This window comes from Agelaius tricolor, unplaced genomic scaffold (genome assembly GCF_023055355.1).
Source record: "Agelaius tricolor isolate 1412-34295 unplaced genomic scaffold, bAgeTri1.0.p SCAF_66, whole genome shotgun sequence".
NCBI classification, from domain to species: Eukaryota; Metazoa; Chordata; class Aves; order Passeriformes; family Icteridae; genus Agelaius; species Agelaius tricolor.
The window spans coordinates 874039-887109 of NW_027269326.1; the positions used below are offsets into that span (position 1 = coordinate 874039).

At 53.1% G+C, this 13071-nt stretch overlaps 1 protein-coding gene across 5 annotated transcripts in view; it reads right to left on the minus strand.

Moving 5' to 3' along the window:
- The window catches only part of BCAN (brevican), a 34401-nt gene that overhangs the window by 17693 nt on the left and 3637 nt on the right, over positions 1–13071 (minus strand). For all 5 annotated transcript variants that reach the window (XM_071456723.1, XM_071456721.1, XM_071456720.1 and 2 more), the window contains exons 2-6: positions 7788–7880; positions 7312–7704; positions 5224–5398; positions 3177–3304; positions 1193–1486 (exon numbers count right to left, since the gene is read on the minus strand). In XM_071456723.1, the coding sequence (XP_071312824.1) occupies positions 1193–1486; positions 3177–3304; positions 5224–5398; positions 7312–7704; positions 7788–7872 (1075 nt within the window). In that variant the 5' untranslated portion in view covers positions 7873–7880. The remainder of the gene's footprint in view (positions 1–1192; positions 1487–3176; positions 3305–5223; positions 5399–7311; positions 7705–7787; positions 7881–13071) is intronic.

A 13071-nucleotide genomic window follows, 5' to 3' on the forward strand; every position in this document is an offset into this window, starting at 1 on the left:
TGCCTCCTTCTGTGCCCGTTATCCCTGCCAGCCTGTGTCCTGCCTCACTGCTCACCTTGCTGCTCCCCACAGGTCTCCTTGCATCACCCCAAACCAGCCTGGCAGGCTGTGCCCCACAGCCCCAGGGCCCCAGGAGTGATCCCAGGCCTGCAGCCCTGGGGGATGAACCCTCCTGGAGCTGTGCCCACGGAGCCCATGCAGAGCGATGGTGCCATGCAGGACACCCCTGGTCTGTCACAGTGAACTGGCACCAAGCACTGAGCACATGCAGGGCCTCCCTCCTCTGCCACAGCTTCTCAGCATGCACTGAGAGAGCATCCCTGCTGTACTGAGAGGGGTCAGCATGCACTGCTGGGACCCTCAGAGCATCCCTGCAGTACTGAAAGGGGTCAGCATGCAATTCTGGGACCCTCAGAGTATCCCTGTCCTACTGAGAGCTGTCAGCACACAGTGTCAGGACTGTGCAGAGCATCCCTGCCCTACTGAGAGGGGTCAGCATGCAATTCTAGGACCCTGCAGAGCATCCCTGCCCTACTGAGAGGGGTCAGCACACAGTGTCAGGACCCTGCAGAGCATCCCTGCTCTATGGAGAGCTGTCAGCATGCAGTGTCAGGGCCGTGCAGAGCATCCCTGCCCTACTGAGAGGGGTCAGCATGCACTGCTGGAGCCATGCAGAGCATCCCTGCCCTACAGAGAGCTGTCAGCACACAGTGTCAGGACCCTGCAGAGCATCCCTGCCCTACTGAGAAGGGTCAGCATGCACTGCTGGGACCCCCAGAGCATCCCTGCCCTACTGAGAGCTGTCAGCACACAGTGTCAGGACTGTGCAGAGCATCCCTGCTGTACTGAGAGGGGTCAGCACACAGTGTCAGGGCCGTGCAGAGCATCCCTGCCCTACTGAGAGGGGTCAGCATGCACTGCTGGAGCCATGCAGAGCATTCCTGCAATATTGAGAGCTGTCAGCATGCAGTGTCAGGACATGCAGGTTACGCCTCCCCTCTCAGCTCCATCGGCATGCAGGGCATCCCTGTCCTAGCACAGCAGCTTCAGCCGGTACCAAAGAGCCCAGCCCTGCCCCGACAGCACAGCCCCAGCACCGAGAGCACCCAGGCATCCCAGCACAACCCCGGCACATGCACCCCAACCCGGGGGCTTCCCGGAGCCTCCCAGCGGTCGCTGCCGCCCAGTTTACCTCGGAAGCAGTACGCATCGTATCTGCTCTGGGCATCGGGGAATCCCGTCTGGTTTCGGAAGAGGAAGATGGTTTTGACGCCGGGCAGGGCCCCTCCGCAGCGCTCCCGGGGGGTGACGATGGGGTAGCGGACGCTGCCGTCCGCCAGCCAGCCGGGGCTGCAGGCGTCCAGCCCCGCGTTCCAGGCTGCGTACAGCTGGCCCGGGCTCGCCAGCTCCGCACCCAGCGCCCGGCAGCGCTGCGCAGCCTCCTCCAGAGTGAACCGGGCCGGGGATGTCTCCAGAAAGATCTCACCTGAGGAGAGAGGAGGGAGGTGGGAGTCAGAGATGGGGAGGGGGATGAGGGAGGAGGGAGCGCCTCACCTCGTGTGCTCTCGGCATGAGCCCAGGAGCCGGAGATGGAGGCTGAGGTGTGGAGGGATGCTGGGGGCTGGAGGAGGGCTGCATCACTGCCTGCTTCCCTGCCTGCATCCCTGCTTCCCTGCATCACTGCCTGCATCCCTGCATCCCTGCCTGCATCCCTGCCTGCATCCCTGCCTGCGTCCCTGCCTGCGTCCCTGCCTTCCCGAGTGCATCCCTGCCTGCATCCTTGCATCCCTGCCTGCATCCTTGCATCCCTGCCTGCATCCCTACCTGCATCCCTGAGTGCATCCCTGCCTACTTCTCTGCATCCCTGCCTGCATCCTTGCCTGCTTCCCTGCCTGCATCCCTGCCTTCCTGAGTGCATCCCTGCCTTCCCGAGTGCATCCCTGCCTTCCCGAGTGCATCCCTGCCTGCATCCTTGCATCCCTGCCTGCATCCCTGCCTGCATCCCTGCCTACTTCTCTGCATCCCTGCCTCCATCCCTGCATCCCTGCCTCCATCCCTGCATCCCTGCCTTCCTGAGCACTTCCCTCCCTGCATCCCTGCCTTCCCGAGTGCATCCCTGCCTGCATCCTTGCATCCCTGCCTGCATCCCTGCCTGCATCCTTGCATCCCTGCCTGCATCCCTGCCTGCATCCCTGCCTGCATCCCTGCCTGCATCCCTGCATCCCTGCCTCCATCCCTGCATCCCTGCCTCCATCCCTGCATCCCTGCCTCCATCCCTGCATCCCTGCCTTCCTGAGCACTTCCCTCCCTGCATCCCTGCCTGCCTGAGTGCATCCCTGCCTCCATCCTTGGATCCCTGCATCCCTGCCTACTTTCCTGCCTGCTTCCCTGCCTTCCTGAGTGCTTCCCTGCCTGCATCCCTGAGTGCCTCCCTGCCTGCTTCCCTGCCTTTCTGCCCACATCCCTGCCTGCATCTGTGCCGTCCTGCCCGCACCCCTGCCTGCTTCCCTGCATCCCTGCCTGCATCCCTGCCCATGCACAGAAAGCCACGGTGCAGGCACGTTTGGAGCTCTCATGCCACACGGGATCAATTCCTGCCCTTGCAAACAGAGCTGAGACTTTGAAGCGCCCCTGAACGGGACTGCAGAGGAGCAGGTCCATGCCCTGACTGAGCAATCCACGTGTGGGACATTTCTGAGAACACCTGGAAGCCCAGTGAGCACCATGGTGAGGCTCCACGTTCAGGAGGGCTGGGGACCACTGCCCCAAGGCACAGCATGTACCAAGCCCACAGCTGCCCCTGCCTCCCTGTCCCTCACCCCTGGCACCACCAACTGACCCCACAGCAGCTGCCACCGCCAGTGGGGACCCCAAAAGGAGGGACCAGCCACCCCCAGGCACACAGAGCCAGGCAGGATCTGCAGCCCTGCAAAGCACAGCACCCAACCCAGTGTGCTGCTGGTCTGGGGCACATCACTGCGGGCACAGCCCAGCCTGGGCACTGCCTGCTGCCAGGGACAGAGCCCCACACGCCACCAAAGGGAACCAGGAATGCTTTAGGAAGTGGCACAGCAGGTCCTCACACCCAAAACCAGCACCTGCAGCTGGTTCACTGGGGTTTACAACAGGTTACAGGGGCAAAAGCAGAGGAGGGCAAGAGGTGGCACCACGGGCACCTGGCAGGTCCTCAGCGTAGCAGTACACGTCATACATGTCCTCGGGGTCCACCACGCCGTAGTTCCTCACCCCGGGGAAGCCGTTCATGTCTCCATAACAGGCCTCACGGGGGGTCTGGATGGGGTACCTGGGGCAGAGAGCACAGGGGAGCTGCTGACACCCTGGGGAACGGGCGGGAGCAGTGCCAAGGTGTTACAACCAAAGAAACTCCAGGGGAGCAGTGCCAAGGTGTTACAGCTAAACAAACTCCAGGGGAGCACACACAGATGTTTACAACCAAACAAACACTGAGGGAGCACACACAGAGGTGTTACAACCAAACAAACACTGAGGGAGCACATGCAGATGTGTTACACCCAAACAAACCCAAAGGGAGCACACACAGAGGTGTTACAACCAAACAAACCCAAAAGGAGCACACACAGAGGTGTTACAACCAAACAAACCCAAAGGGAGCACACACACAGGTGTTACAGCCAAACAAACCCAAAGGGAGCACACACAGAGGTGTTACAACCAAACCAACAATGAGGGGGCACACACAGATGTGTTACAACCAAACAAACCCAAAGGGAGCACACACAGATGTGTTACAGCCAAACAAACTTGGAAGGAGCACACACAGATGTGTTACAACCAAACAAACCCAAAGGGAGCACACACAGATGTGTTACAACCAAACAAACACTGAGGGAGCACACACAGATGTGTTACAACCAAACAAACTCAGAAGGAGCACACACAGATGTGTTACAGCCAAACAAACTCCAAGGGAGCACACACAGATGTGTTACAGCCAAACAAACTCCAAGGGAGCACACACAGAGGTGTTACAGCCAAACAAACTCCAAGGGAGCACACACAGAGGTGTTTCAACCAAACAAACCCAAAGGGAGCACAGACAGATGTGTTACAACCAGACAAACTCCAAGGGAACACACACAGAGGTGTTACAACCAAATAAACTCCGAGGGAGCACACACAGAGGTCTTGCAACCAAACAAACCCAAAGGGAGCACACACAGAGGTGTTACAACCAAACAACCTTGGAGGAAGCACACACAGATGTGTTACAACCAAACAAACTCCAAGGGAGCATAAACAGAGGTTTTACAACCAGACAAACTCCAAGGGAACACAGCAGAAGAGCACTGATAAGGGGAATTACAACAGTTTATAAAGGGGGGCCGTCCAGGGGAGGAGACTGCCTGCCAACCAATCAGAGGCCAGCAAGGAGGACCATGGGTGTCACAGATATATTTTATGAAAAATCCTTTCGCTGGGATTTTTTCTCTTGAGAAGCTGAGAAGCTTCAGAGGAAAAGAAAAACAATAATTATCTGCTGCTGTGGAATACAACACGTGCATCTTTGATTTGTCTCGTGGTTGTTTTTAATTAATGGCCAATCATAGTCCAGCTGTCTCGGACTCTCTGCTCAGTCACAAGATTTTATCATCATTCCTTTCTATTCCTTGCTAGCCTTCTGATGAAATCCTTTCTTCTATTCCTTTAGTATAGTTTTAATCTATCCTTTTAATATAATATATATCATAAAATAATAAATCAGCCTTCTGAAACATGGAGTCAGATCCTCATCTCTTCCCTTGTCCTGGGACCCCTGTGAACACCATCACACATGGGGTGGGTTCACATCAACCTAACACCAATGAGGAAGAAGGAGGGAGGAGTGAATACATAATTGGCAAATGGGTGAAGGGAATCAGCATAACTGAACAGCATAACTGACATAGAACTTTGTGGCTAAAGGGGTGTAAAAAGCTATAACTGACAAGCTGCAGGGGCTGGGTTTAGAGGATTGACAGGGGAGATTTTGGAAACATGGGAGGGGTGGAGGACATTGACATAAGGAAAGGCAGGAAAATATGGGGTAAACAACTTGGGGAAGAATCATTTGGGAAACTGAACAGGGGGGTGGGGAACAAACTGTTTTTCTACCATAAAGAAATCTAACACATTACAAACTAAACAATTAAAACCCAAAAGCAAACCACAACAGGGCGAGGCCCCGGGCTCAGGGATGCCCACCTGACGGTCTGGTCGGCGATCCAGCCGGCGTCGCACTGCTCGTAGCCCCCCAGGTAGGCGGCGTAGAGCTGCTCGGGGGTGGCAATGCTGGCACCGATCCTGGCACAAGCCTCCTGCGCCTCGGAGAAGGTGTAGGCGTAGCGCATGGAGCCCTCCCGGTAGTGGAACACCACCCCTGCGGGCACACGCGACCGTAGGCAAGGGGCTTCACAGCACCCACCCACCCCAAATGCACCCAGGGTGTGGCCACAGATCTCTTCACAGAGAAAGCCTTCCCAGGATTTCTCCTGGGGAAGGCAGTGAGAGAGCTCAGAGAAGGGAATGAAAACAATTCTTAGCTCTACTTGATGCTCCTGATGTTTGGCACATGTGGAATGTGTTATGGGGATTGTGTACAGGAAGGGGTTTGTTAACTGGACACCGGTGGTGGTTGTTTGGATTGATTGACCAGTTAGGTCAAAGCTGTGTCATGATTGTTGGAAAAGGGTCACAGGTTTTTCATTAGTATAGTATAGTATAGCATAGTATAGTATAACTTGAGTGTAGTATAATATACTTATAATAACTTATAAAGCAATTAGTTATTAAACTAATTGCTTAATAAAGCAATTCTTTAATAAACTAATAAAGTTTATTATAAAGCTTATAGTATAGTATAGCATAGTATAGTATAATATAGTTTGAGTGTGGTATAATATAGTTATAATAGCTTATAAAGCAATTAGTTAATAAACTAATTGCATAATAAACCAATATAAAGCAATTAGTTAATAAAAATTGCTTAATAGAGCAATTCTTTAATAAACTAATAAAGTTTATTATAAATCTTATAGTATAGTATAGTATAGTATAGTATAGTTTAGTTTGAGTGTGGTATAATATAGTTACAATAGCTTATAAAGCAATTAGTTAATAAACTAATTACATAATAAATATTATAAAGCAAGTACTTAATAAACAATTGCTTAATAAAGCAATTCTTTAGTGAACTAATAAAATAATAGCTTATAAAGCAATTCTTTAATAAACTAATAAAGTTTATTATAAAGCATATAGTATAGTATAAGTGTGGTATAATATAGTTATAATAGCTTATAAAGCAATTAGTTAATAAACTAATTGCGTAATAAACCAATATAAAGCAATTAGTTAATAAAAATTGCTTAATAGAGCAATTCTTTAATAAACTAATAAAGTTTATTATAAAGCTTATAGTATAGTATAGTTTGAGTGTGGTATAATATAGTTATAATAGCTTATAAAGCAATTAGTTAATAAACTAATTACATAATGAACTATTATAAAGCAAGTACTTAATAAACAATTGCTTAATAAAGCAATTCTTTAATAAACTAATAAAGTTTATTATAAAGCTTATAGTATAGTATAGCATGCATAGTATAATATAGTTTGAGTATTGTATAATACAGTTATTGCTTAATAAATCAATTCTTTAATAAACTAATAAAGATTATTATAAAGCTTATAGTATAGCATAGTTTGAGTGTAGTATAATATAGTTATAATAGCTTATAAAGCAAGTACTTAATAAACTAATTGCTATTAAACTAATTATAATAATAAACTATAATAAAGCAAGTACTTAATAAACAATTGCTTAATAAAGCAATTATTTAGTAAACTAATAAAATAATAGCTTATAAAGCAATTAGTTAATAAACAATTGCTTAATAAAGCAATTATTTAATAAATGAATAAACGAATAAACTAATTGCTTATAAAGCAATTAGTTAATAAACAATTGCTTAACAAAACAATTCTCTAATAAATGAATAAACTAATTGCTTATAAAGCAATTAGTTAATAAACAATTGCTTAATAAAACAACTCTCTAATAAATGAATAGTTAATATAATGTAATAAAATAATATAATAAAATAATTGTTAATAAACAATTGCTTAATAAAACAATTAATTAAGCTTGATAAAGCCTCCTGAAATCTCCAGAGTCATTGCACCTTATTCCCCTGCTGGGGGTCATCCTGCCGCACTGCCAGGGCAGCGTTGGCCGAGCCAGGAGAGGGCCCCAAGCTGCCCTGAGTGCCACCTCTGGCCACCGTGAGGTACCTTTGACTTTGACGTGGAGGATGTCGTGGCCGTCCTCGATGCCGTGCTGCACGTCGCAGCGGTAGATGCCCGAGTCGTTGGGGCGCAGCTCGGTGAGCAGCAGCGAGGCGTTGGTGTAGCGCTGGTGGAAGATGGGCAGCGAGGCGCGCAGCCGATAGTCCTCGCTCACCTTCACCCTGTCCCCACGAGCCACCAGGATCTCCAGCTCCCTGCCCTCAGAGATGAAGGTCCACTTCACCCGGGGCGTGCCCAGCACGGCGCGGCGCCCGCCGGGGCTGGCGGTGGGCTGGGGGCCAAGGTAGGTGATGAGGCAGGGGATGGTGACGTCGCCTGCCAGCACGGCCTCCAGGGCTGGGTGCCGTGGCATGGACACCTGCAGAGCCTTGGGGTCCTCTGGGTGGGAGAGGAGAGGAGATGTGAGCAGGGTTGGGGTCCCCCGAGATCACCACTAGAGCACCAATGGGGTGCTGAGTTACCTGTGACATCTCCAGGGCCAAACACCTCCGGGCGCGCCGTGGGGACAAACAGCCAGAGCAGCAGCAGGGGGAGGGCTGGGGCCATGCTCTGCCCTGCAAGGGGGAAGAGAAAACCACCAGCTGTGCTCAGAATCCATAAAAGCACCAAAAATCTCCCGTCCCTGCAGGAGGGGAAGAGGCTGGGGAGATCCTGAGGGGGAATGGGGTGATGGATGTGGCATTGGGGCACAGGGGGAAGGGAAGGGAAGGGAAGGGAAGGGAAGGGAAGGGAAGGGAAGGGAAGGGAAGGGAAGGGAAGGGAAGGGAAGGGAAGGGAAGGGAAGGGAAGGGAAGGGAAGGTGCCCTGGCTCACAAGAGGAAGAAGACAGCATGAGCAACCAGGAGCATTGGCTGGGAGCCACTGGGTGCCATCCAGCCCCTCTGACCTTCCCTGGGGACAGCGGAGTCCAGCCTGGCCTGCAGAGCACAGGTGGTGCCAGCCCAAGGCCTGGCTGCAGCAGGCAGGGAGGCGATGCCAGCCCCAGGGCCCTGTGCCCGTGGTGCCACCGTGAGAAAGCTCAGGGAGGGTTTGGTGAGGAAGGAGACACTGGGGGAGCTCAGGGAGCAGGCAGGGCACGCTGCAGGTGTGTAGGGGACACAGGAAGGGTAAATGAAGGTAATGCAGAATGTAAGCTTATCCCCCTATGAGCTGCAGCTAGACCCTATTACTAAAGATTAGGAGCAGGCTGGATGATAACAGGCAACACCTGTAGCCAATAAGAACCAGTGGCATAAATGAGTGGATTGGTGGCAAGAGGAGTCAGAGGACCAAGAACAGTCAGTGCTTAGAGGAGCTGCCTATAAAAAACATCGAGGAGGTCTGAAACTCTGAGGGCATGGAGCCCCTGCACCACAATGATAAAAGAACTTTTGAGATATAAGACAACATATAATGATAATAGAGCTGTTGTAGTGTATAAGACAACATGTGTGTGTGTGTGTGTGCATGCCTGCCCTGCCAGGGGGGCTCGAGGAGGGAGCTGGGGACAGCCCAGAGCACACAGAGCCCGGGGCAGGGGGGAGGGAAGGAGCAGGAGGGCTCCTTTGCCATTCAGCTCACGCCAGAGGCTCCCCGTGCACGGGCTGGGAAAAGCGAGGCTGCCCAAAGCAGCCTTTATGTCCCGTGCCTCCCTCAGGCTGCCTGGCACAAAGGGCTGGGCACCAGCACTGAGAGGAGAGCCCTGTGGGCAGCCCTGGCATCACCCAGCCCCACTCTGAGGAGCAGCACAGGGGGTGATAAGGACATCCCGGGGGGCTCTGGGTGTCAGTCACAGGCATCTTCTATGGAAAATCCTTTCCTGAGGATTGTTCCTCCTGAGAAGCTGAGAGGCCTCAGGAACAACATGTACACAACGGTTATCTGCTGCTGTGAATGCAACAGGTGGATCTGGGATTGGGCTCGTGTGGTTGTTTCTAATTAATGGCCAATCACAGCCCAACTGGTTCGGACAGAGAGTCTGAGCCACAAGCCTTTGTTATCATTCTTTCTTATTCTATTCTTAGCCAGCCTTCTGATGAAATCCTTTCTTCTATTCTTTTAGTATAGTTTTAATGTAATATATATCATAAAATAATAAATCAAGCCTTCTGAAACATGGAGTCAGATCCTCGTCTCTTCCCTCACGCTCAGACCCCTGTGAACTCTGTCACAGGTGCCCTTGCTGAAAGGAGAGCCCAGTGGCCAGCCCTGCCTTCACCCACCCTCTCCAGGGAGCAGTACAGGGGGTGATAAGAACATCCTGGGGGGCTCTGGGTGTCCCTGCAGTCTTGCTGCTCTTCAGCTGTCCAGAGTGGAGGCTGATGCTGGGAACGTGGGGAAATGTCCCTGACCCCTCTGCAGAGGCTCCTTGGGGCTCCTCAGCCTCCCATGCCGTGGATGCATCGTGCCATTGCCAGGGAACAGAGCAGCCTGAGACTCAGAGCAGGTTTGTAATTTATGAGCTCTTTGCACTGTATTGATTTCAGCAGCCTCAGGAGCGGCTCAGGCCATGGCCAGTCTCTGGCTGCAGGGACAGCCTGACATGATGCTGCCTTGTCACGTGTGTCCCTCCTCAAGCTGTGTTCCCAGAGTGTGCCCAGGGCACCAGTGCTCTGGAGAGAGGCTGTGAATCCAGCCCTGGGCACTGAGTACTGTGCACACACACCCCAGCACCAATTACCATGGATGGGCAGCCCCTGGAGCCATGGATGTACATCCCTGGCACTGCACACCATGGACACACAGCCCCTGGAGCCATGGTCACACAGCCCTGGTGCTGCACACCATGGATGTAAAATCCCTGGAAGCACAAATATACAACCCTGGCACCACACACCATGGGTACACAGCCCCTGGCACCATGGATATACATCCCTGGCACTGCACACCATGGTCACACAGCCCCTGGAACCATGGTCACACAGCCCTGGCACTGTACACCATGGACACACAGCCCTGGCACTGCACACCATGGACACACAGCCCCTGGAACCATGGTCACACAGCCCTGGTGCTGCACACCATGGACACACAGCCCTGGCACTGCACACCATGGACACACAGCCCCTGGAGCCATGGTCACACAGCCCTGGCACCACACACCATGGGTACACAGCCCCTGGAGCCACAGATGTACAGCCCTGGCAGCACACACCACAGATGGGCAACCCCTGGAGCCACGGTCACACAGCCCTGGCACTGCACACCATGGACACACAGCCCCTGGAACCCTGGCAGCACAACACTGTGGGTACACAGCCCCTGGCACCATGGATGTACATCCCTGGAACCACACACCACGGGTACACAACCCCTGGAGCCATGGTCATACAACCCTGGCACCACACACCATGAATGTACAACCCTGGCAGCTCACACCATGGGTACACAGCCCCTGGAGCCATGGTCACACAGCCCTGGCAGTGCACACCATGGATGCACAGCCCCTGGAACCAGGGTCATACATTCCCTGGCACACACACCATGGGTACACAGCCCCTGGCACCATGGATGTACATCCCTGGCACCACACACCACGGGCACACAACCCCTGGAGCCATGGTCACACAGCCCTGGCACTGCACACCATGGATATAAAATCCCTGGAAGCACAAATATACAACCCTGGCACCACACACCATGGATGTACATCCCTGGCACCACACACGATGGATGTACAGCCCCTAGAGCCATGGTCACACAGCCCTGGCACCACACACTGTGGGTGCAGAGCCTCTGGCAGTACATGCCATGGAGGCACGGCCCCTGGCACCATGGGTGTACATCCCTGGCACCACAGTTAGATGTGCAGCCCCTGGCACCATGGATGTACAGCCCTGGCACCACAGATATACAACCCTGGCACCACACACCACGGGTACACAGCCCCTGGAACCCTGGATATACAACCCTGGCAGCTCACACTATGGTCATACAACCCTGGCACTCACACCATGGCTGTACAACGCTGGCACCATGGATATACAGCCCTGGCACCACACACCATGGATGGGCATCCCCTGGAACCACAGATATACATCCCTGGCACCACACACCATGGACACACAGCACCTAGAACCACAAATATACGTTCCCTGGCACCACACACCACAGGTGCACTGCCCCTGGCACCACACACCATGGATGTGCACCCCTGGCACCACACACCATGGATGTACATCCCTGGCACCACACACCACGGGTCCACAGCCCCTGGAACCCTGGATATACAACCCTGGCACTCATACCATGGCTGTACAACCCTGGCACCACACATCATGGATGGGCATCCCCTGGAACCACAGATATACATCCCTGGCACCACACACCACGGGTACACAGCTCCTGGCACCACACACCATGGATGTACACCCCTGGCACCCCACACCATGGATGTACATCCCTGGCACCACACAACGTAGGTACACAGCCCCTGGCACCACACACCACGGGTCCACAGCCCCTGGAACCCTGGATATACAACCCTGGCACCACACACCATGGACACACAGCACCTAGAACCACAAATATACATTCCCTGGCACCACACACTATGGGTACCCAGCCCCTGGCACCACACACCATGGATGTACATCCCTGGCACCACACACCATGGATGTACACCCCTGGCACCACACACCATGGGTACCCAGCCCCTGGCACCACACCCCACGGGTGCACAGCCCATAGCACAAGGCACTGTGCATGCCCAGCTCCCAACAGCAACAAAAAGCCCCTGGCACCACATCCCACGGGCATCAACCATCCAGTGCAGACCACAGACGTCCCCTTCCCAGCAGGGGCAGCCAAAGCTGCATTGCCCAGTGGTGCCAGGGCCGAGGCAGGAGCTTTCTGTGCTCCAGACAGATATTTTGAATGCAGCCCCATGGTTCTGTGTGAGGGACAAAACCCTCCTGCGTGGCAGCCGTGGCCAGGCTCCAGCACGGGGGCTGGTGCCACCCCCTGGGCAGCCAGGCAAGGCAGGCTTTTGTCACTGGCACCTTTTCTTCCCGTCCCCAAGGCGCCGTGGTGGCGCGGACAGCAGCCCTGAAATCCCGGGGAGGAAATCCAAGAGATAAAATTCCACAGGAATTGGGCAAGAGCAGACACATTGGAGTGTCTGCTCTCCTCCTGTGCCCATTCCTGAGTGGGTGCTGGCACTGGGAATGGGGTGTGGAAAGGGTTAAAGCCAGTTTCACCCTGCCCCGATGAGCAGAGACTCTCAGACTTTGGGGTTTGGGGTTGGATTTTTGGGTTGGGTATTTTTCCTGTTTGCCACAAATGGAAAATCCTTCAACCCACAAATTCTGAGGGAAAAGCTGAGAGCAGGACTAGGGAAGTGCAGCCAAAAAATGCTGAATAATTATAATGTCAGCAACTCGTGAGGCTCAGTTGTCCCCGAGAGCTCAGGAGCTGCCGGGATCAGACAGACACACAGGCAGGCACGTGGCAGGGCCAGCTAACCTCCATTTCTGAGGGAAACCAGGTGGAAAATGGAGCTGAAATCTAATTTGGGACAGCACTGCTCCTCCTTTCTCCCCTGAGCTCGGCCCTGCTTTCAGAGCTGGCTCCTTGAACGTGGCACCTGCAGCACCTGGGGCTGCAGCACCTGGGCCAGGCCTCAGCACAGGAGCTGTGCCAGAGGATGTCCCCTTTGTCATTGGAGAGGGGGTTATGGATGTCCCTTTTTACTGGAGAGGGGGTTATGGATGTCCCCTTTGTCATTGGAGAGGGGGTTAGGGATGTCCCTTTTGTCATTGGAGAGGG